This window comes from Micropterus dolomieu, linkage group LG21 (assembly GCF_021292245.1).
Source record: "Micropterus dolomieu isolate WLL.071019.BEF.003 ecotype Adirondacks linkage group LG21, ASM2129224v1, whole genome shotgun sequence".
NCBI classification, from domain to species: Eukaryota; Metazoa; Chordata; class Actinopteri; order Centrarchiformes; family Centrarchidae; genus Micropterus; species Micropterus dolomieu.
Genome location: NC_060170.1, coordinates 3,016,062 through 3,041,196, shown reverse-complemented (window position 1 = coordinate 3,041,196; position 25,135 = coordinate 3,016,062). Strand labels below are relative to the sequence as shown.

Below are 25,135 nucleotides of genomic sequence, written 5' to 3'. Positions count from 1 at the left end.
AGTGAAGCCGCCGGGCCGCCTCAGCGGCCGCAGGGCCCGCACCACGGGGAAAACACATCCGGCCATCCTCGGAAAGAGAGCCATGCTGTACCTCAGTACCCGCACGGAAAGGGCTTCGCAACGGGCACAGGCAGCCCCCTCGAGAGCTGCCCGTGCGTGCTCCATCCCCAAACATGAGACACACATCTCATGAGAATCTCCATCCGTGATGTACCGAGGGCAAGAAAAAACACACCTTCTGTACATCTGGTTGCCGGACATGCTGGTAGACTTCTTCTTCAGGTAAGACACACTGCTTGTAGGACTGGAGCTTTCTTCAAACAACATACAGAGCGCCTGCTGAATAAAAAAAAGCTAATGATGAGTGTGTACAGGTGTGCTTTATACTCCTCCGGTTATTCCGTCACACCTTACCGTTCTAGCAACAAGCCAATAGGATTGGAGTGATTTCATTCACGTTCAGACCTGCTTCGCCTAGAGGCGTTCCCATAGTGTCGTAACCGACGCAGTTCGAGTTCCCTCGAAGGGGAACCTGAATTTTTTGGAAGGTGAGTGTCCCATTACATCTGGTGTAAAAGTAACAATTTCAGAAAAGGAACATCATACCAACAGTAAAATATGGTTGTGGTAGTGTGATGGTCTGGAGCAGTTTTGCTGCTTCAGGACCTGAAAGACTTGCTGTGGTATATGGAACCATTCTGCTGTCTAGCAAAAAATCCTAAAGGAGAATGTCCGGCCGTCTGATCGTGACCTCAAGCTGAAGCGCACTTGGGTTCTGCAGCAGGACAATGATCTAAAACACACCAGCAAGTCCACCTCTGAATGGCTTAAGAAAAACAAAATGACAAGACCTTGGAGTGGCCCAGTCAAAATCCTGACCTGAATGCGATTGAGATGTTGTGGCATGACCTTACAAAAGTGGTTAAGGCTCAAACCTCCAGTGTGGCTGAATTACAACAAATCTGCAAAGATGAGTGGGCCAAAACTCCTCCAAAGCGCTGTAAAAGACTCATTGCCTGCTATCGCAAACGCTTGATTGCAGTTGTTGCTGCTAAGGGTGGACCAATTAGTTTTTAAGTTTAAGGGGCAATCAGTTTTTCTCACAGGGCCATATAGGTTTGGATTTTTTCCCCCCCTTAATATTATAAACCTTCATTTTAAAACTGCATTGTGTTTCCTTGCATTATCTTTGTCTAATATTCCAATTTGTTCTCAAACATTTCAGTGTGACAAACATGTAAAAAAAATAAATCAGGAATGTGGCAAACACTCTTTCACACCACTTCCTTTTCGCCCACAATTCATTTGGAGACTGTACCGCAATACCTGGTATTAAAAAAAACATGCTATACTGTGACAAGTGTATTGATGGTACAGCAGAAAATGACATGGGGGGGGGGAAGCTTGTGCTTGTACGTTACCTCTGGCTTCCATCGGTGACAGTAGGAACCATGGAGATGTTGTTCTCAGGATTGAAAAGAGGCCGCAGAGAGCCGTACCATGTGTTGACCAACGTGAGCTTATGGAAGCCTGCACATTCAACACAGCATTAAGACGGCGCTTTCTTCAGATTGCACCACACATCCAAATAAAACAGAAATGTAATTCATTTAGGACCACTTATTGTTCAAGATGAATAGTTATTGCAAAACCCAACACGCCTCCATCTGCACTTCACTGCAAGACCTTGGGAGTGTAGTAGGTGAATGTATGCTACACATTCACAAGTCTGTCATTAGTGCATCGTCCACTGCATTCACTTGCAAGACGTAGGTTAATAAAATGTGTCTCTCTTTGCAAACACTCAGCATTGTGATAGATACGTCTGAATACGTGATTGCTATAAGTGCAAGTGGAGAAAGATAATTGGCTCTTGCAACGTTTTCTTACCGTTGTTGTGGAGATCCTGTATCTTCTGATGTGGGACTGAAATACAGTCCAGGTTTGTGTGTTTCTCTGTCTCAGGTCCACAGAAGCTCGATCCTCTGGATCCGTCCTGCAGCCTCTGCTGCTGCACCTCCAGTTCTGGAAAAGAAAGGACAGGATATTCAATATATGCTTCCTCATGTTACATTCATGTACTGACTATTTGGTTCCATTTTCTCTGTGTCTCACAAGACATTTTCAGTAACCACACTATCAACACAACCGCAATGGTTTGAATTTCAATCAAGATTGATTAACCTGAGCTGTAAAGGTGTTACCATTGTAGCATATTTCTACAGGATTATAAGAAGGCAGTACTTTATTTAATCTCAGGAATCTACTTAAACAAGCAAACCTGTAGTAAGTGCACCTGCAATTTTGCACTGGAAACTGTCAATGCACAGCTATGCACCTACTAACAGTAGGTCAAAGCAATGGATGTTTCTAATAGACACTTTGGGTAATCATTTTACTGTTCGCCTTCATTTTCTCTACCAAATACGTTTGACAGACCCGTGGGTTTGTTTGCAACCTGTCTAATTATTCTTGTTTCTGGTCACATTGGATATTATATTGTTCAGAAAGTTCAGCAATTACCGAAGAGTACAGTGTTATCATCACTGATACAATTAATGCCCAGGGCTGCAAAAATAAAACCCATGCTGTAATAAAGTGTAGTTTTGCTTAAAAGCCCAGAGATAAACCTTTATATTCATCTCTTCACCACACTCTGTCTTGACAGATCATCAGGGAAGCTTCCTCTGAATAGCTATAGAGGTAAAATTGTGTTTATTTATCCTGGTTTTATTATTTTTGGTATTTATATTGTAATCCCTGAGAGCTACTAAACTGATTTTCATTGTTTTTAAAACAATGACAATAAAAAAATAACATACTACTAAAATATCAATAATATTCAGTAATAATAATCATTATTATAATAAATTATTAATGATTTGCCCTTTGTTGGTCACACTGAAGATCCACATGATTTAAAAAAAGTGTATCTTGAGCTCAGCAGAAATATTATGGATAGTTAGTGTCTCCAACTGAATTTGTCTGGGAGCTTATCAGCTGGGATCAGGGAGCACATCTTTCATGATTTGATTTGACGATAAGGTAATGTCTGTTAGTTAAGATATTGTCTGTCAACCACAGTTATGATTATGAAATGAAGCTGATGCCACATATTGAAAAATATCAAAAAGGAAAGCAGATATAAAAGTCATACAGCACTAAAAACTGCTATTATAAAAAGTCAAAATCTTTTTCTAGATTTTAACTTCTTAAAGGCCAACTGTTACATCATTTGACATTTTTTTGCTGTGCAGCCAGTTTTCTAAAGGACCTACATGATGGACCCACACCTAACTCAAATGTGTCATCCCTTTGTATCACACTCCTTTGCTCTGTTTTTTTTTCATGCATTCTATTATGTCAGTGTGTGTGTGCGTGTAACTCACTGATGTTTGGGCTGTGAATGGTCAGGTGATCAGTCTCAGCCATCAAGCGAGGGCTCAGGCTGGTCAGCATACAGTCAATACTCTTGACCACATCCATGGGGCCGTTCACCACCTAAAACACAAGAAGCAATTCGGCAAAGCTAAAGAGGTACATTTCAAAATGACCATTCAAACGCCACACAATGAGAAAATGCTTTCAGCGCAGTTAACTGTTTGCCAGAGTCTACATACAGTATGGGTGAACAGGGCACACACAGTTCAGTAGACTGGCCTATAATGCAGTGTACAATCGTGGATTTTGCTATTGTCTGTTTTGAAACCCCTCGTTCTGAATTCAATATGCCCATCTAAGAGCTGAGCCTTGGAGACAGAGCTGGGAGCAGAGAGAGGGAGGCTTCTAGATGAGTACAGCCACAGTTTTTCAGAGTGCTGCTCATCCATTGAGTCTGGGCTGAGGTGGCCTTGGAGCGCTGAGAGGCCTGGGGGGAAGGGAGGCAAGCGCTAAGAGAAACACAACACTTGTCATAAGGCAACCTCGTCAAGTTGATTATCAGTAGTGCAGATGCAGAAGTGACAAAATAAAAGACTTGGTCATAGAGTTTGAAGAGAATGCAATGTACCAACTGGGTTAGAATATGGTTTCATGTATGGAGGCTGCTATAGCATGTGTCTGTTCAACTGTTCTTGAGGTAACTTAATCATTTGGGCTGATGATGAGCTCTTATAATAATGTATCTATAGAAGCATACTGCCCCCTAGTGCTTTAGAGCTGAAAAAGCAGCAGTATGTCTGTCTATGGATCATTTTCATACTCATCACACCAGTCAGTGAGCCCTCGTGCTCTTTATGGCAGCATCTACATTTGCTGGAACATGGCACCTGTTGTAGCCCTGATGCAATAATTGAGTACACATTTTCAAAACTCTTCCCACAGTCAGCACCAATGCAGGGAATGTGGACTAAACTGTGGATTGCTTTTCATTGCTTTGACACAAAATGCATTCAACATCCCCATCTTTCCAAGTTTCATAAATGATTTCTCAGTCATACTTACCTAACTGTGTACTATTATTTGATACTTTTTGCTAAATCTACATCTAAAAAAAACCTCCAACCCCGCAGAGGAATAATTTTCCTCTCCGAGGTGGAACGTTTATGGCTGCCAGCCACGTGATCAGATGTCTCTCCTGGATGCGATGAATGCTGGAAGTCTAGATAAATCTGCAGAAGATTGCCAAGGATGGAGAGAACTCTTGGCTAAATGCAGAAGTTCACTGCTGAATATCTATATCTGTAGCTCTTCTAAATAATTATTGTGAGTAGTAAATACACATTTGGTATTACATTACTGGAATTACTTTAGTTTAGTAAAAAAGCATACTGAAATATTTTAGCATATACTTTAAGGTAATCAATGAAGTAAAAAAGTGCTGTCCACTTCTTTGTGATGAATCTGTGTTTATGCAAAAAATGAAAATACATCTGCTGTTAGTTGGTTTTTAGGTCAGAGTGTGCTGAGTGACAAAGAATTACTCTTGGAAGTCAGTGTTTGGATGCACAGGTTGATCCTGAGATGTTTGTGAAGTGTGTTTGGTTGCATTAGTGCACTTTGGATGTTCATTTTTTAAATGTTAGATTAACTGTTGTGCTGAGCTGCATGGTGCTAAAGGGAACAGTGTGAAGAGTGTTGTGTTGTGATCTCAGTATAGAGAAATGTGTGTTACAGTATACTTGTCACAGAAAGTACCACTCAACCTGCGAAAACAGTGCTATAGTGTCTTCTGTGGATCTAGTGGATTTTTCCTAAAATCTGAGAAAATAACCCTGGTGATGTTAACCTCTGCTCGGATTTGGACAGTACACATTTTAGCAGAAAGCCTGTCTTACAAACTGGGGAATAGAGTTTTAAAGACATGGGCAGGTAGGAAGGGTCTAACAAAAATATGCTATTGATAAAGTTTATGTGGACTTGAATGATACTAAAAGTCATGATATATTGGCTTTACTTGTTTTTTAACACATTTCTTTTAAACCTGTTTCTTGTCAGCCCAACAACTACAAGAAATGGAACATTAAGTGTCTCTTTCACAAAACAGTTTTGTCAAGTAACGGATGTGTATCATACAACAAAAAGCTTAGAAAAAAGCTGTCAAAAGGAGCCAGTGCGTTCCAGACAAAAAAGGGAACTAAAACAGACTTGCACTGCCTTGATGACAGTGAATTTAGGCAGGACCTTTAAGTTATTAAAAAAGATTACATTTGAAAACTCTAATTTCAAAATCTGTTCCTTCATAGATTGTTAAATTGGGTTTAACAGTATTCTTAGAACTAAACTTCAGCTGGAGACCCTTTAATGCAATGGCTGGGTCAAGGCTGGAAAAATACTGTACATTCTGCTGTATGCCTCTAGTGTAGCCTATTTATTTCCCGATTCTCCTGAAGAAATTTTCAAAAAGTATTTCCTTTCTAAATCTATGATATTTCATGTCATAAGAAAATACAATACACTAAATACACAGCTTTACAAACTTGATGTGTATCCACAGTCAGGAGCCACATACGCATCAGTGCTACTGTCAGTGTGCTACCTCTTTGATGGCCTGCCACTTGAGGGCATTGTCTTCACTGATGACGCTGTCGGCCACACTAACGAAGAGCTGGCTGAACTCCTGGATGTTGTCCTGGCTGTGGTTGGCGGCATCGGCGAACGGCTGTGTTGGGACGTCAGCAGCCAGAGACAGCAGCTGGATGAGGGACACCATGTCTGTTGGCTGCAGTCCCTCTTGCTGGGTGTCCTCCAGGGCCTGGACAGAGATGTCCAGCAGGGCAGACGCCTGGGCCAGGTTGCCTAGCCGCGATGGCTGCTGGCCCAGCACTGCCTGGGAGTGGACACAGAGACACTTGGTTCAACAGAGCTATTGTTTTTATCATTATATATAAATTCCAAAACCTGTGTTTTTATTTGTATTATTATCCATTAAGGTTATTTCAATATTTTTTATGACTCTGGGAAGCCAGTCAGAGTGATCTCTTATATGATGGATATTATTTAATTTATTTGATTACATGTTTGTTCATTTTTCACTACTGTTGGGCAGTGTTTAATGCAAACAATTATTTTTAAATGTCCTGATCTAAATGAATGAGCTTTGATGCAAAATCTTGGCATCAGCATCCGCCTATAGCAAACTACACCAAACCCTTTTGAAAATACACATCACACTTACAACTGAATTCTTCATAAATGCATAATGGTGTAACTAAATTTAAAAAAAGAAAGATAAATGGAATGTCCCACCTAAATACACCTTAAAACACTATCTCATGATTAACTCAATGTTAGGTGTGGTTAACAGGCTAAGAAGGCATCTGACAGTACAAAGCCTGGGAAGACAGTGAAATATTTAAAGAAGTGGGAAAATAAGGCCAGGTTGTGCTAAATGAGGATGTATAGGTTGTTTACCTGGGTTTTGTTGGAGAGCTTCATCATATGGCTCATAAAGGCAGTGGGGTGAGAGTTCTGAGAATCACTTATCTGCTTCATCTTCAGGTAACGCTCTGTGCCAAAGAAATGTAACATCAGTGTGGATGATGTAATGGCAGAATGCTCTGCTGCTCAAAGAACTTATCCTTCAGCGCCCTAGAATAAAACCCTGAACTCCCAGCAGAAACTGATCTCTCACTCCATGTCAACAGGGGTATTTCCCTCACTTAAGGCTCAGAAATTATAATTTAGTTGCAGCAGACAGATATATTATACATTTATACTCTTAATCTTATCTGTCAGTCTAGTAACCTTTGACAGTAACCACTCAAGGTCACGGGTCAACACTATACCCTCAAATGAAATGAGATATTAAATGCTTCACATCATGTCAGTAGTGGAAAAAATACAAATAAACACAAGTTAACTAATAATACATAGTATAAAATACTTGCTTACAACTAAAAGTCCTATTTGTGCTCTCTGCTTTGTGCTTGAAACTTGACGTTTGTGTATTGACACAATATTGCCATGGAAAATATTGCGATACTATGCTGTATCGATTTTCTCCCCCACCCCTAGTTTGGAGTACACTTTTCATCTCTGAATAGTGTCTGCGAAACTTGTGTTTTTGGAGTACCTTGGAGGGGTATGCATTCTACAATTGAAACTTGTAGGTATCTTACTGGATATTTCCAGTAGACACATATTTAACTACCACTGGGCAATGAGAAAAGTGAATTTCAGGACCAGAATTATTTTCTTGACAGCAAATTAATAGAATAAAAACATCTATGTTAAATAATTAGAAGATTTTATGAATTTTCTTTTTTGAGTCTGGTCAACAGTTTCTGTGGGGGTTAGGGTTGCATTTGGGGTATCCAAGGAGGGATAAAATCAAGGGCTGGATGACTGAGAACCTTTATAGACATATGGGGTAGCACTTCCATCACTACATGCAGGCTGCTGCACCATAATGTATTTACCTTAGTCAATATATCCAGTCATCATTAGCACTCATATTCTATTTATATTAACAAGTACAGTACAAACCTTGACATAACCTGACTACAGCAGCTTTTGTGGACAGTGAACGAGGCTCACCTCTGCTGCTGCTGCAGATGAATGGCAGTGGATGGGAACAGTCCGTCAGGTTGAACAGTGGGAGCTGGTCTGACCAACCCTGCAGTGTCCTGCAGCCCTGCACCTCCATCTGCTGGTGCATTGCTGCTCACACATTCATGTGATCGCACATCCACACAATGACACACAACAAGAGTCAGCCTGAGTATGTTTAAATTTCTCCACTGGTAAAAAACTAAGGTAAATATGAGATTTGATTAAAACAAATGATGGCATTCAGGAACATCAAGGGGTCAATGAGGGTCGACAACAAATGAAAGAATTGTGAATTTATTATGAATACAAATATATTGTGAAAAATATAAATAACAGCTTAATCTCTTTAAGCTTGAATTGACTGCATGAATCTTTTAAGAGGAAAAGAAAGTCAGACAGTGTAGGAGTTACTCTTCACCACTGCATGAAGCTCTGTTCTTCCCGGAGCCGCCCCCGCACTTCTGGAGCTATGGGAATCCCCTCCCTGTTTCTCTGTCTCACTTTCACTCCCCTTTATTCTCTCCGCTCAGTCACCCTAATGTGTCCCTATCCAGTGGTTGAATGTAACTAAGTATATTTACTCAAGAACAGTACTTAGGTACAAGAGAGAGAAATATTGTAGTTTTCACTGCACTACATTTATTTAATAGTTGAAGATTTAGTTCATTTTAATTAATTATTAACTACAAATGGGCTATTCTGTATAATGATTACTTTTACTTTTGGTACTTCAAGTACATTCTGTAAATATTACTTCTTTGTAACTGCGTGCACTCGCAATTATAGTAGGCACATTAGGTCAAAGTTTAACCAGGAAGTCAGTCTGTAAACAGATTAGGTAACATGATTGTTTGTTTTTTGTTGTCTCTTTGAAATCATTTTCACTAATCCAGTTTGTAAGTATAACAATATTATTACTGCAACAAATTACATCTAAAACTCCAAAAATAGGATCCAAATTGTAACAAATCAAAATAAGAAGGAAACCCTATGAAGCATGATGCAAAATTCCAAATTTATGTCTTCATTTGAGTGAAACTATAGGACAGCCCACCCTCACCTACTTAAAACTCAGACTAAATCAGTAATACATCATTTTTTTCAGCAAATAATTTACTGATTTGTAACTAATATACGCTATTTAAAAAAACTGAATTTGTCAAGCTTTGTCCTACATATGTTTGGCTGTCAAGGGAACATGAGGCCTCCATTCCAAATGAGGCAATGTCCAAACCAACATTAGCCCTACGTGAAAAAAACCCAGCCCCTTCATTCTGTTGAATGAGGCCACTGTGATGACAGTCTGGGTTCCAATGCAATGCTTAAGCAAAAAAGAGTAGAATAGTGCGGACTGGAAAAAAGTTCCATTTAAACACAATGCAACGTCATCTGGGAAGACACTGTGTAAGCCAATGAAATATGTGCAAACAAACATTCCTCTTTCTCGTCTTTACTATGTGCTACTACTAACTACTAGTCTGGCAATCACTGTGACTAAAGATAAAATGACTGTCATCATGATAACCCAGAACATTATAAACCACTGTGCAGTGTTTTGGTGTCTGATAAAATTCTTTAAACTCATGGATGGGACCATTCGGTAGACACTTTGGAAAGGATCACAGATGATGAAATGCTGATTTGAAAGAGACAGAACGTGATCCACAGAATGTGATCTTACCTGGGCAAAACAGAAGGACTTGCACCTCTTTGACCACTGAATGGCTGCTTAGGTGGTCAAGGTTCCAACTGAAAAACACTTCCTGGGTCATGGGTGTACATGCATTGAGGGCAAGGATATGTCTTGTTTCCAGAGAAATATTCCAAACATTTAGGTCAGTGATATTTCCAAAAAAGGGCTCTGTGAAATTCCCTCCAAATGAATCTTGGTCCTGACCCAGAATGAGTATCCCATCCCCGTAGATATCTCTTGAAATATCTGTGCCAGAGCCCATGTCCTTCCTGTCCCCATCCACATAGATAGCCCAGTGGCCACCGTTCCTGCGCCACGTGACACAGATGTGATGCCAAGCTCCATCGTTGGGAAAGGACGCCTTATATGGCAGGTGCTTCCCGTGGATGATGGTTGCCAGGAGGATGCGTCCCTGCATGTCCACTTGTCCTCTTAACTGGAACTCATTAGTAAAGACAGGTGCTGCGTAGGAGAAGATGGTGGACACCTCATTCCACTCTTGGTTCCACTGAACACGAACACACACACTGACAGAAGACAGGGCTGGAAAGGGCATGATGACACGGGCAAAGCCCTCCCGGGATTCCTTTGGGAAGTATAGAGCTGAGAAGTGTAAATCTAAACACGAGCAGAAGAAGTAATTGATGAAATTCTACATTTTACTTTTGTATTTCTGTACTTGTTTTATTAGCTTGTAGGTCTGCTATTTTCACTCACATTGTTTGGAGAGGGCCACAGGTTGGGAGGCTGCTTTGCTGGGATCCCTGACCCAGATAGGGGAGTGAAGTCCAGTCTGCTGAAGAAGCTCCAAGGCTCCTTCCCGTTCCTCTGACTGGTCGAGAGAGGCAAGTGAGCTGAGCTGGCCTCTACAGAAGCTGTCAGCCCTGGAGAAAGCAAGCGAGTCATTGACCAACTGGAGAGCCCAGTGAGAAGTTAGATGGACTAGTCTGGGTTGTTCTGGAGAGTCAGACACAGAAAACAACAAAACCATAAATTATAAATAGTGTGGCATCAATCAAATACATATTTGATGATTTTTTAATTGATCAAGTAGATGTACAAGGGAAGTAAGTACTATGAATTCAAACTGCTGGCCGCTAGATGGCCACTAAAAGTGATTAACTGTCTCACCATGTGAGTCCCCCACTCTGTCTGGCACAGCATGTGTTGGCTCACTGTCACATAACACCTAAAGGAGAAAAAGTCAAGTTTAATTTATTATTTTAACAGTTTCTGTACAGCATTTGCCTGCACATTTAATATAATAAATATATATAATATATAATCCGCCATTTGAAAATAGATGGGTAACACGTGAGAACAGTAATCAGTGCTATGGAATTTCAGGTATCATTATATCCAAATGTTGAGGCACTGAGTAGTATTTTCAAATAAAAGAATGAAATCTTAATACAAGTTAGAAAAGAAACACACAGAAAACTATTTGCTTAGCTCTTGTTATATTATGGTAGAGAATGAGAAGGTTATTACCGCAAATGAGAAGAGTATGAGTCCAGTATGCAGGGCCCCAGTCATCTCTAACACAGCGTAGTCTCCAAGTGAAATAAACTAGCTTACCCAGGATATATTACTACCACTGGATCCAGATGCAATTCACTTAGAGTTAGGTAAGTCATAAAGTAAATCCAAGACCCTATTGATTATGGGTATTTGTGCCAATAATATCTCAAATGCTTTGAGTATGGCATGGTAAGGCAAGCCAGAAACACTTTAGTGTGTCTCTCTTCAACAGGTAGTTTTCAAAAATCTTGAGTGTACGTCCTAATTCATTGTTGCACTCTCAGTTGTAGAATCCCCATTTTCCTCCAAAGCAGCAGAAAGCCTCTGAGTAATCTGTGAACAAACTCCATGTGTGGTACGTTCAAACCCAAATCTGGTGCAGACTCCTCATCCAGTATCTCGGCTTCAATATCCAGCATATCCAGCAGAGTGTCTGGTGTCCTGACTGGGAGAGAGCCAGCAATCCCAGTGCGTCTGTCCAAGAGTCTCAGTCTGTCTCCTGCCTCCTGCTTCCCTTCAGACCCCCACCCACCCATCCCTCCCTCCTTAGTACCCTGAAGCCATCTGCCTTTGTCATGCAAATGCCATTTTTTTTTAAAAAGAACCCTACTTACGCAAGCAGTGTCAAGCATTTGGCACAGAGAGTTCATCAAGAGCAGCAGGGCAGCGGACATTTTTACCACATAGCCCTTCATTTTACTTTCTATGGGATTCTAAAGTTAACTGGACATCGGTTTTAATACTGTATAGTCAATAAAAATGTTGTAGTACAATCTGCGTACAATAAATCTTAAAGTTTGGTTTGTTTGGGTTACTTTCATCTGATGGTTTTGTGCAACATGCTTGAAAAGTATGCCTTTTGACATCAAATGTGTATTCACAATACAGTACATATGCCAAATGCTTTTCATCTGCATTTTCAGATTAACACATTGATCACTAAAAATTGTATAGGTCACATATTTAAACACCTGACCTCACAATTTAGACTTGGGCAAAAAGGTAAGAAGCTAAGGTGGGACAAGCAAGTAGACTAGAAAACACAACTGAAATAAACAGAATACATTGTCAGTCAAGTGAATCACTCATTCAAGAAACAATATGACTTATGAGATGTTCAATAACTCCAGTTGATCACATGTTGGGTTTTATTTTTGAAATATTTATTTTGTTACTTATTTAAGTTAAGATTGCACTGTACACACTAAACAGTTTTTTGTGTAAGTGTAGGCATATTTAAGTTAGCACACTTTGAGGAATGTTAACAATGGGAGAAGGACCACTACAACCAGCAATGTGAGGGTCACCACAACATGGGCTAGCAGAATCTAGCATAGTGTCGGAGAACCACCAACGGCTGTGCAAGCTAATGTTCCAACTTGTATCCCAATGCCTGTGGGTTTGACAATGTTTGACGGATACATTTCAGTATGAAATGTTTACTGAGATGAGATATTTCACCGGCTAAAAAGAGCTGGTGGAAGTCATTGGTTGTGCACGTTAACATTTCTAATTAAATAAAATGAATTTCTAATTAAATAAAAATGATAATAGAAATACAGTAATTGCAAAGTGACTTGTCTATTTAAAAATACTTAAATGATGTTATATGAAATAATATTTTGGACAGATTGAGGTTCTTATTATCACTGGTTTTACATTTGATCACATTTAAAACAGTGTTCGGCAGTAAAGTGCAATTTATTATTTATTTACTGATGGCTTAGGCTACGGGGCTACGCAGAGGCTACGTCGTCGCCTGACGTGCACCTCCTCAAAAATGTAACTACAGGTCGAGTAAGCTCTGTGATTGGTCGACTGGGTAGCCGCGTAATGCCTTCGAGCCGACCGAGTCGCACAAGTATAAATGCATGGCTACGTGCATCGCCTACGGCGTAGCTACGCCATAGACCCTACGCAGAAGTATGGGCCTTCACATGTTACTGCATTACTGGACGCACCAACCTTGACGTGAGTGGGCGAGTGCTGCAAGTCAGCTGTTAGCCAGGAAGCTAAAGAAGGAATGGAGAATGAGGGAGAGAAGCGTTCTTTCAACAGCTGGAAGTAACGTTACTCCTGTTACTGCTGTTACTGCCATGTTACAGTCTAAGATGCAAAGAACATTGTTGTCCGTTGTAAACTCAGTGCGACCAGCAAAAAGCTATCAACCGTTAACAGTTCTGCATCTGATCCCTGAAACATCTGCTAAAGCAGCACAGCAACGTGAAACTTTAAAAGAAACTCCGGCTGCTACAGCCAGTGATGCTTGGACTCTCGGAAGAGACTGGCGTTAAGTAATGATGTATGTTTTGTAAAAATACTGAATACTGCTCTTGGGCAAGGATTATACTTTCCACGTCTGTGAGTACGCGAGGGTCAGCGTGTCTAAAAAATCCTCATCAGAGGAGGTACGCATAGGGTCTGTGCGGACATCTGTGTGCCTCCAGTTTTTTGTGACCGCACTAGCGCTACCAGGGCACCAACCGATTTACTGCGCATGTGTGGAATGTGTCCGACAAGCTGACTGAAGAAAGTAGTATAAACAGAAGTAGTCCGCGTCCGTGGGGTATGCAGTTGTCCGTGTCTGCCAAGGGGGTAAGCCACAGTTGAAACAGTAAAGCCGACCAAAGCCTGCACGGACGGTTCCTTGTAGGCCCAAAAATTACATCAAAACCCTGTGACATCCCGTCGCACACGAGAGATGTAACCATATTGTTTAGATTATAAACTTTCAGTGAATCTAAAACAACTATTCGGCGATCAGTGACGCTGTGTTGGTGTTTGGCAGGTGAGCCTCGTAGGTGGGCTGATTAATCAGTGACGATTCAAGTCAGTCAAACACACTGAGCCATGAAACTTTTTGTTGGTGCAGCTATGCAGCTACCAGAATTACGGTGTTTCTGCGTTGCTTTACGTAATTAAACCACGGTTATGCTGCGCAATCATGCACAGTAGACACTGGTGCCAACAGGAAGTAACCCTGTAGTAGTATTTTATTGGTCCAAAACTGGCTTCACTGCTCTCCATTCAAATCAGCGGGGTGGCTTCGTCCAGTAATATACTGTCTATGGTGTCTGCTCGAAAAAATCGTCATCAGAGGGGGCACGCGTAGTGTCTGTGTGGAACGTGTCCGCCAAGCTGACTCCAGAAAGTAGTATAAACAGAAGTAGTTTGCATCCGCAAGGTCTGCAGCTGTCCTGTCCACTCCAGAGTATATGCGAGGCTTTAGAAATACATGTGCAAAGTTCAAAAGTCAGGATTCACCTGCTTTATTTTTTATTTCAGCCAGTGGGCATTAAGAAACGTTATGTTTTGTAAACTAAAAAAAAATAAAAATACTCCTTGCTGCTGTTGAATGAATATGATATTAGTTAAAAAGTCGGGAGAGACTACTGCTTTGTTGTATTATCCGTGAAGGGTACTGAGATCTGGAACAAATTACCGGCTGCAGTTGTGAATGCCCCACTTCACCTACAATCAAGACTTGGCTTAAACAATGGCTCAAGACACATCAAGTCTATGATCACTAATTAAATTATTTACATTGTTGGTGTGTGTCTGGCATATGTGTGTTTAAGTATACATATAGTTACTTACAATTGTCTGGCTTTCACGTACAGTGACCCTTCATGATTCTGGACTCTAGTGAAGGACCTTGTGGGATCATTCAGCTGGAGACTTACCCTGCTGTGTGGTCCCACACTAGATGCGGCCTTTTACTGCACTGACTAGCACTTTAATCCATTTAATAGCATTTATTTGCATAGAATAGCACTTTCTTGCATAAATAGCACCCTGAAACTACATGTCTTAATAACCTTATTAATAATATTGTGGAGTATTTTAATATTCTTTCTATTGTTTGTTGAACTTTTCTTATATTGACCTCTTTTTTTTAATGACCTGTCGGGACACTACAGATGAAAATTAGCCTTCTGGCTAAATCTGGCATATTTACACTAAATGTCCATTAATGTGCCCTGTCCCTTTTAAATAAAAAACTTTTTTTTAGCAATGTCGCTGTATAGAACTCAGTGGTTAACTTGGTGAGTACAATGTTATCACCGCAGGAATAATCCTTTAACACAAACATCTTGCCTAGTGTGGCTGTCCACACACCTGTCTGGGCAGACTCACACACAGAGACTGATGTACTTGAGAGTAAGACTGGTGGAGTAAAGCCTTAACATCCCTAATGTCCACAATCCAGTGATCCAGACAAAGACTGGCTATGACAAAGCCAGCCATTAGTATTCCTCCTGGGTATCTGCTCTCAGTGTGAAAAACTGGACAAGAGCCCACAGGAACAAAGGCTCCTCCAGGCTGAGACTCCTGGACGTCGCTTTCCCCCTGCGCCCTCCTCTCTTGTCGCCTATTCATCTAACTGAACAACAACTTTCTCCTTCAATCACGCTGGGGCTTGCAGGCGTTGCTGTGAAAACCCAGTCACTTACAGTTCTTGTCAGTATTAGCACTGAAGAGAAATGGATAGGGAACAACAGATCCTGAAAGGTTTCTGGAAAGTACAATGAGGCATGTATGCTTTTAAAGTTTCTTAGTGAAATTTAAAAACAAAATGTTTTGCCTTCCTGTGTTGCTGAAATAAAGGTTCAGATTCCCCACAATACCTGAGAAACATGTTTTACTCTTACCTTTCATATAGTTTTGGTTTTATTTTTCAAAGTGTTGAAGCCAGAATATTGATGGGCTACGCAGTTTTATAATCACAAGATAGACAGTGATACATAGAGACAAAATAATTGTCCATGTTGAGTTTGTGATGAAGTTGAAATTAGTTCCTTGTCAGCAAGTGATAGTTTGACCCTGTTATAAATTTGTTCTCACTGTAAGAGAATGTTACTCTTTCTCTGTAATCATCCAACTCAGCTTGACTGTGAACAGATGCCACACTGCCGTGTCATTGCAGTAAAACCCAATAAAGATTAACATATAACACTTACACACACAGTACACACAGTAGGCTATACACAGGACGCCTTTATATCTCACAGGACAATGATGAGAGATATGCACGCTGTAGCTGGGGTTCCTTTGCAGTAGTTGCACTAGAGTATAAGTTCACATTCTACTGTTGTGTACTCTCTGCTCCAAAGAAACCTCTGCAATAATGCCTCAGACAAAGTCCCTGTGCTATGACATAATAAATAAAGTTATTCTCAAAGATGGTGCGAGGCACGCTACAGTGATAATAAGTGTTTATTTAGTAAAAAAAGAAACGTCTTAGTTTGAATTGGGTTCACACTAGGATCATTTGAAGGCTCTTTCAACAGAAATAGTGATGTCAAAAGCCTGCCTCATGTCCTTTGAGAGGTTCTAGCAGTTTTTATTTTGAAGGTGTTGTTGAGTGAGTTTTGCTACGGACATCTCGTGTGCCTGGGGCACCCATTTTTCCATTTAGAAATAAAATATGAATGATTGGTAGCTAGCACAACTGATGTGCTTTTTTTCAGATTGTAACTTGGCCACAGATTGTAATTAGACAGTGCCTATTTTTAGCTTTGGTAATCCCCTGACTTTTCATCCACAGCCACTTATCCAGTGAAAGATGAATTTGTCTAATGTTTGGTGCTGGTTAGCAACTGTTGACATACTTAACTAAGATGAGGTAAACATTATTAGTTAAACATCCGCATTGTGTTAGCAGCATGTTAAAATTGTCACTGTGAGCATATAGGATGCAGATGTTAGCATTTAGTGAAAAGCACTGCTACAGCCACATTGAGCTGTGAGCATGGCTGTAGACTCTTAGTCTTGTATTACTCCAATATGGTGAGCGTTCTGGCGCAAAATGGCTGCCATGCATAACCCAAGTGGGTGCCACACATTCAACCTGATCTGGAGGTTTTATTATTATTAATAATAATGCATTACATCACACCGGCTGTAAACACCTTTAACACAAACGTAGCTAGCTAGCTAGCACTTCCGGTCTGTACTCAAAGTAACGCAAAAGTACTGTAAAGCATTGGAATTCAGAGACAGTAATATTGTAATATAACTAATTACTCTCAAATGACAGTGACTAGTAATCTATAATGTATTACATTTTGGAAGTAACTTGCCCAGCACTGGGCAACATCAAGTGAAACAATGCTCACATAGCCAGTAGTGGCTTCAAGTTAGAACCTCCCATAGGAAAGCAAAATCCAAGATGAGATCTCGTAGTTGTTTCCTTCTTTTCTCCTAGACACAAATGAGCTGCTTTTAATACCAAGGTGAGACCAAAGGCCTTTTCTCCCACTTCTCAAATTCATCTCAGGAGAAACAACCACATAGAATCTCATTTATGTCTGACTCTGATCAAAATAAGAGATCTCTAACTGATCTTAAATAAGTCTTATTTAAGTCTCCTGAACATTGGACCATGAGATCAGAGAAAGAGCTCAAAGAAAACTCAGCTATGACTCCTGGGATCTCATGATTCTTCTCAAATATGTCTCAGTTTTCTCATACTGGAGCAAAAAATCATCTTATTTTGATTAAAAGACGAGCTCTCTAAGTGTAATTTCAGTCCAGAATGTGGATCAGAAAAGAAGCTCCAAGATATTTCTCAGTTTTGTCTTAGTGATGCCTCTTAGGGGTTATTTTACTCAAGTACTTTACTTACGTCAAATGTTGAGGTTGAGTATTTTCTTTTTATGGGGGTTTGTACTTCTACTCCCCTTAATTTCAAATCCTTATTGTATTTATTGTTAATTATCTGTTACAAGTTACTGAGAAAAATAAAATACATTTTGACATTGAAAATAATGCACTTTCAAATGTCATGTTTTCCAATTTGTTAAGGTAGTCACAGCCAGCATAACTGGAACACCCAATCCTTTGACATTATGTTTTGAGATTAATTCATTAAGGACCGAATACACGCAAGAACTGAGATACAACATGTATCTGTCATGCACAATAAGCACTTTTACTTTTGATACTTAAGTACATTCACTATGAATACTTTTATACCTTTTACTTGAGTAAAATTTTGAGGACTTTAATTGTGGATTTGGTATTTCTCCTCTTTTAAGTAAAGGAAAATTCTACTCTATTTAAAGACAATCAGTGCTTCGCTGTTAATTTTAGCTGGATGGTGCAGTGGCAGTGTTGTTGTCCCATGAACAGCAAAGGCAGGGTTCAAATCCAGCTCAGGGAAAGCCTCCAGCATGGTTCAAGCATGGACATTAATGTAATACGATCAAGCTCACGAATATCTCCCCAGAGCAAGAGCAATTAAGAGCAATAAGAAAGACATTAATGAACTCAAAAGGATACAATGATGAGATCTCATCTGTGACTTCCAATCTCCTATTGTAATCTCAATTCAGTATCCATTTGTGTTAAAGAAAAGACTATTCTGAGAAAAAGATTTTTCCTCTGGGCTGGTTTGAACCACTGGAAAACGGGTTAGAGCCAACCAGGAGACTTAATTGAGCTCATCCTGATGGGTCATGCTGCAAAGCTGTGACTGAGTGATCTTCTGAGGTCGAGTAAGCTGAGGTAAGAAAGTTTGATAAATTAGCAAAATAATAAGACATGCTCTATGGGCCACTTGAACAACCCAAACAAGCGCGTATAGATGGGTCAGCATCTTGCACTGTTCACAACCTGGATGCAACTAGTACAAATTAGTGCATTAGTAAAACACAGCATGTAAACCTTTTTTTAATGTCCCGCCATATCCAGGCTGTAGCAACCTGTTTCATGAAAAAGCACCCAATAAAGTTGCCCCTAGTTCCTTGTAGTCCCTGCGAAATCCGTGGATATTTTCTCTTCTCTACTTTTAGTGTGTCACACAAATGATCAGCTCCTGGTAGGGAAGGATTTTACTTTCTAAGCTCTGTTGTGTCATCATCTGACTTCTCTTTGTGCCCTTTTGGAACCAGGCTTTGTAAGGTTAACCCCTTGACGCCTGAATGTTTTCACAAAAAAAAAAAAAAAATTATTATTTGTGTTTTCATTTGCTTTCAAGCTGATGTTAAATTAAGTGAAGATGGTTAATTTATCTATAGAACATAGAAAAGATATAAATTCAGGTATGATATAGGTATGATGCAAAAAAAAAAAAACTGATATAGAGAGGGCAGAAAAGAGTACCAGCAGCTCTTCCCATCTGTCTTCCCATGTGAAATATGGAGTACCTCAGTGCACTGATTTTGGCCATGTGCTTTTCCCTCTTTACATTTTACCTCTTGGCCAAATCATAAACAGTCATAGACTCCTTGTCTGTTGTGAAAAACTGGATGTCAGGTAATTTCCTGCTCCTAAATTCTTATAAAACTGGGATGCTGGCCAATGACCCTGCTCAACATAGATACCGGTTTGATCAAGTAATAGTAACTCTCGACAACTGTGGGATTTCTCAAATTGTTACAGCCAAGAATGTTGGTGTGAAAGTTTTTTTTTATTTGTTTGTTTTTTTTAACACAAACACACATACACTTTGATTACTTTATGCTTTAATTGTTTAATGAAATGTATGGGGCTGATTGTTCTTATGTTGTGTATATATGATGCTTTGGCAATGTTGTTATTACATTCATGCCAATAAAGCTAATTTGAATAGTGTGATTTTACTGTATCTTTCTGTAAACCACTACATCTCTTTAACTCCCTTTCTGTCATCCTGGGACCTCTCTTTCTCCCCCTGGCTGTCGTTGTCTCTTTCCACATGTTTGGACCTGGACTTTTGTCCTCCAGGAGATTCAGTCTCCCTTTCTCTCTCCATTGTGTGCATGTTGTCCTGTTTGTATCTGTGTGAATGGTGGTCTTGAGCCTTGCCTACTTCGGGTCTCTTTGGTGGAGAGGAGGTAGTATGGCTCAGGTCTGTTAGGCGACTCTCCCAGATCCATTTGTTCTATCAATAATTTTGTCATGCTGATTGTCCATAAAGTAATTTTATTATGTTGATCTATTTTACTCTGTTCTGAGAGAGGGATCCCTCCTCAGTTTTTATGCCTATGGGTCTTTCAGCTTTTCCCGTTTTTTGGGTTTTTCCTTTTATTAATTAGGGTCCAATCTATGCATGGCATCGTACACATTGAGAAGCCCATGAAGCAAATTTGTGATTTGTTATATTGGGCTTCATAAATAAAATTGACTTGACTTGACTTTTCCAGTGAACACACTACATACACAAAACCTACTTAGAATTAGTACACACAGGGGGATTTTCTTGTTGAAACAGGAAGGGGACAAGCAAAAATACTTCACTACAACAGCATAGCTCGTAATAGAAAAAATAACCTACCTAATGGTTTCCTTTGATGATTTCCTGTAACATTTTGTATAGTATGCTGTAGTATTCCATGTAATATGTGTGGATCTGCTGCAGCAGAGAATTCAGATTTAGCTTAATAAAATAGCCCAAACAGCACACAACAGTATTTGAATGGGTGTCCAAATATCTTTGGCCATATGTTGTACATTAAAATGCTTTATTGGAATCAAAAGAAAACATAGTGTTTCAATTGAATTTTGGTCAGTTAGCATTTATTTATGTAAACATACACACACACACACACACACACACACACACACACACAGAAACACACAGAATTCTAGCAACACTTTGATGAGATCATAATAGAATTCTAACACATAGAACATTCTGTGATCAGTTCTCCAAATATTAGATCAAACACTCACTAGACTCACAAGTTAAAAGTGTTGGTTCACCCTTTACTGTAAATTAAAATAAAGTAAAGTAATCGTGTTTGTACCTTGTTCAACATTGACATGGATCGTTATATAGCGCAGGAGTTAAAAAATCTTCATCCTTCAGCTTCTGAGAGAATAGGTAAGTAAGACGTCCTGTAAAAAACAGCAAATTAGTCCCACTGGTGGAAAAAGAACTCATATCCTTAACTTAAGTTATAATACAAATACAACAGTGTAAAAATAATCTATCACAAGTAAAAGTCCTGCATTCTAAAATTTCAGTTAAATAACATAATAAAAAAAGTATCAAAAAAAGAAATACTTGGGTCTTTCAGAGTGTTACATATTATTGGATTATTGTCAAAATATGTAAACAGCTTTTTAACATTTACATTTACATTTACTCATTTGGCAGACGCTTTTATCCAAAGCAACTTACATTTGAGGAACAACATACAAGCATCAATAGAGCATCAACTACAGATCTACAACTGACAATACATACTAGTAAGAGCAGCAATAAATACTAGTAAGAGCTCATGGTACATATCACATCAATGGGGTAAATACCTAGGGAAGGAAGTAAGAGTTAACAAAAAAGTGCTATCAATACAAGATAATTGTAGGGGATAGAAGAAGAAGAGCACAGGAAGTGCATGTTAGAGGTTAGGAGTTAGAGGTGTTATAAGAGGAAGTGTGTGAGGAAGAGATGAGTTTTCAAGAGCTTCTTGAAGTTAGAAAGGGACGCCCCTGCTCTGATGGCGTGTGGTAGCTCGTTCCACCATCGTGGTGTCACAGATGAGAACAGCCGGGACTGGGATTGCTTTGTGTGAAGGAATGGCAGAGCCAGGCGGCGTTTGTTGGAGGAGCGTATTGTCTGAGAAGGAACGTAAGTTTGTATTATGGAGTTTAGGTAGATGGGTGCAGACCCAGTAGTCACTCTGTATGCAAGCATTAGTGACTTGAATATGATTCGGGAGGCCACGGGGAGCCAGTGGAGGTCACTGAGTAATGGAGTGACATGAGTCCTTTTGTGCTGATCAAAAACCAGACGCGCTGCTGCGTTCTGAACCATTTGTAAGGGTTTCACTGCACAATCTGGAAGACCTGCTAGGAGGGCATTGCAATAGTCGAGGCGAGAGATAACCATGGCCTGTACCAAAAGCTGGGTGGCGTACTGAGTGAGGTAGGGCCTGATTTTCCTTATGTTGTATAGAGCAAAGCAGCACGACCGAGTGACAGCAGCAACATGGTCTGAAAAGGACAGCTGGTCATCAATCATGACACCCAAGTTTCTCACCACCCTGGTTGGAGTGATGGTTGAGGAGTCAATTTGTAGTTTGATGTTATGGTGGATAGATTGCTTGGCTGGAATGACCAAGAGTTCAGTCTTAGAGAGGTTTAGTTGAAGGTGGCAAGCCTTCATCCATGCGGATATGTCCGAGAGACAGTCTGTGATCCGCTCCGAGACGGTGGGATTTAGATTTTACATACCAAACATATGGGTTTACAAGATATTATGCAAACTACTTAAGGTATTTAAAATAAGCTCCAAATTGTACTTAAAGCAACTACTAGGAACTTTCATTTTGTGTTAATTCTGGTGGCCTCCGTGAACATACTACACGCTATGAAACTTTTTCTGGGAAAATGCAAACATAAGCTGGCCCCGTCTTGTGACTTGGCAGAAAGGCCATTTCATACAATTAGTAACCAGAATTCATTACATGCAGCTAGCTAGCTGGTTCACCGGAGTTTTTTCATTTATAGAAAACAACAGCAGCAGCACAGAGCCCAGTGATGTCTCTGTCACCAGGAAGAGAAAGACAGGTTCTGATAGAAATGCACCATGGAAGAGGAAGGGGGTCTCGGAGTCTGGCTATGGAGGCATGGGCCCAAGAAAAAGAAAAGCCTCCAGAGACGAGGAGGTCTCAAGGAAGAGGACCTCTTGGCATGAACTCTCGGAGGACGTTGTCAGGGTGAAGCGAATAAATAGGAAAGTCACTCAAAATGGAGATGGACCAGGAAAGAGACAGAGGGTCTCTAACCTGGACCAGAGACATGAGGACAAAATGCCCTGGAAGAAGAGGGACTCTGAAACTACATTCACCTCAGAGGAAACCAGCAGACAGGAGTTTGAGGCAAAATACAAGCAGCTAAACCTGCTGGGTGAGGGAGGCCACGGATCAGTCTACGCTGGTTACAGGAGAGCTGATCATTTCCCTGTAGCAATAAAACGCATTCCCAGGGACAATGTCATCTGTAAAGGCATCTGTCAGAATAAGAGGACGCTCCCTCTTGAGGTGGCTGTCATGATAAAGATGGCCAGTGGAGCAGCAGCATCAGTAGGGAAATCTGCAGCCACTTCCCTACTGGATTATTATGATCTGGACTCTGGACCAGGAGCTCATCCTGGTCTCGGAGCGTCCAGTCCCCTCAGTTGACCTCCTGAAATACATCAAAGTCAAAGGAGGGTCGCTGCAGGAGGAGGAGGCCAGACTGATTCTGAAGCAACTGGTAGAAGCAGCCAGGGAGCTTCAATCAAAGAACATCTTCCACCGGGACATCAAGGTGGAAAACATCCCGATTGAAACCAGCTCTGATGTCCCACGCTTGAGACTGATTGATTTTGGCCTCAGCTGCTTCACAAAGAAGACGTCATTGTATAGGATCTTCTACGGTACCTCAGCCCACATCCCGCCAGAATGGTACCAGTGCTGGAACCACAGTGTGGCAGCTGGGAGTGGTCCTGTACGATATACTGCACAAGAACACACGATTTGAGACAACGAGATTCCTGAGCAACAAACTGAACATCAACGACTCTCAATTGTCTCAGAATTGCCAGGACGTGTTGCGCCTGTGTTTGGCAGTAGACCCTCAGCAACGTCCCTCTCTGGAGCAGCTCCAGCTTCACCCCTGGCTAACTTAAGCCGGTCTTTCACCCTCTGGACCCTTTCTTCCTTACCACCCACTGCCACTCTCCCACCTCCTACTGTACCACCTATCCCTTCCCTCTCTCCCTTGAAAATACAGGGGATTTTCTCCTGGAAATATCAATAACAAATTAACTCTTAATACAACATTACTTTTTTTGTCACTGTTTGTTACATCTCATGGCCATGCTTCCCTATTTTTCATTCACATGTTACACACCCTTCTGTTGTGTAACATGTGATTAATGTTTGTTTGACTCCTGCAAGAGAAACAAAAAATAAATGCCGTAGCTACCACTAAATATGCTGAAGTTTGGGTATTTTAATGAACTGATAAGGAGTTTATTTACTACTGCATTTACTATTTTCAACTGCACATGTTACATATGGTTTCTGAGTCTGACATTTTTCAGAGTAACATCTTGAATTCAACAAATATCAAGCATGTGGACATATGGTCATTCCAATTATAGTTAACCATGCCCCACCAAATCATAGACATTAATGTACTGCTTTAAAAACCTGAATTCCTCTGCAAAGCCTTTCCACAAGAATTTGGAACCTGGCTACAGAGACTTGCTGCCACAAAAGCATTTTGGAGATCAAAAACACTAAATGTGCTGTGCGTACGCACCATTTGAGCAAATATGATTTAAAGGCGTCCCAACGTATTAACTTGTCAGTGCTTGTGTTCTGCCTGACTTAATATATATATAAAAACAAACAACACAATGACCTGATGAGAAAGTGTGTGTTCACTGTATAAATGCGTTGAGCTGTATGAATGTTAGTTCCGTTTGAGCACTTATGCTCAGTGTATGAATGTGGATAAATGAGTGAATGCAATGTAGTGTAACAGCGCTTTGAGTGGTCGGAAGACTAGAAAGGCGCTATACAAATACAGAGCATTTATCAGACAGCCATAGTTACTAGACCGGTGAAGGTTGGGGTTGTGCAAAGCTTGGATAAAGTCATGATGTACTTTGTCACTAAGGAGAATGATAAAGTTGAAGATAAGAATGATAAAGTTGAAGTTAAAGATCTGCAGTATCTTGCCCAAGGATACTTTGACATCCAGACTGGGGAAGCCGGGAACTAAACCATCAACTTTCTGATAAGTGGATGACCATTCTACTCCGAGAGCCACAGCCACCCTACACTTGGGGAGTTGAAGGCAACACATGCATGTGACTTCCCCAGCTGCGGGTGCTTCCGATTGATGGCAAAGTGACCCTTAGACAGACAAAATAAAAGGAATAAGTTCGTAGTGAGTTTCAGGTCAGTGTTTAATTGTCCCGCCCACAACTTTATTGTTTTGGTTCGC

The 25,135-nt window shown here is 40.5% G+C and overlaps 1 protein-coding gene and 1 pseudogene across 1 annotated transcript in view; one reads left to right on the top strand and one right to left on the bottom strand.

The window, feature by feature from the left end:
- Positions 1 to 11,742, bottom strand: part of adgrd2 (adhesion G protein-coupled receptor D2) — a 42,124-nt gene extending 30,382 nt beyond the window's left edge. The window contains exons 1-10 of the mRNA XM_046034062.1: positions 11,566 to 11,742; positions 10,817 to 10,874; positions 10,403 to 10,642; positions 9,674 to 10,303; positions 7,978 to 8,100; positions 6,853 to 6,947; positions 5,978 to 6,268; positions 3,390 to 3,501; positions 1,891 to 2,025; positions 1,422 to 1,530 (exon numbers count right to left, since the gene is read on the bottom strand). Of these exons, the coding sequence (XP_045890018.1) occupies positions 1,422 to 1,530; positions 1,891 to 2,025; positions 3,390 to 3,501; positions 5,978 to 6,268; positions 6,853 to 6,947; positions 7,978 to 8,100; positions 9,674 to 10,303; positions 10,403 to 10,642; positions 10,817 to 10,874; positions 11,566 to 11,742 (1,970 nt within the window). The remainder of the gene's footprint in view (positions 1 to 1,421; positions 1,531 to 1,890; positions 2,026 to 3,389; positions 3,502 to 5,977; positions 6,269 to 6,852; positions 6,948 to 7,977; positions 8,101 to 9,673; positions 10,304 to 10,402; positions 10,643 to 10,816; positions 10,875 to 11,565) is intronic.
- A 9,038-nt stretch (positions 11,743 to 20,780) lies between these two features.
- On the top strand, positions 20,781 to 24,113 carry LOC123959639 (annotated as a pseudogene).
- Positions 24,114 to 25,135: the final 1,022 nt, after the last annotated feature.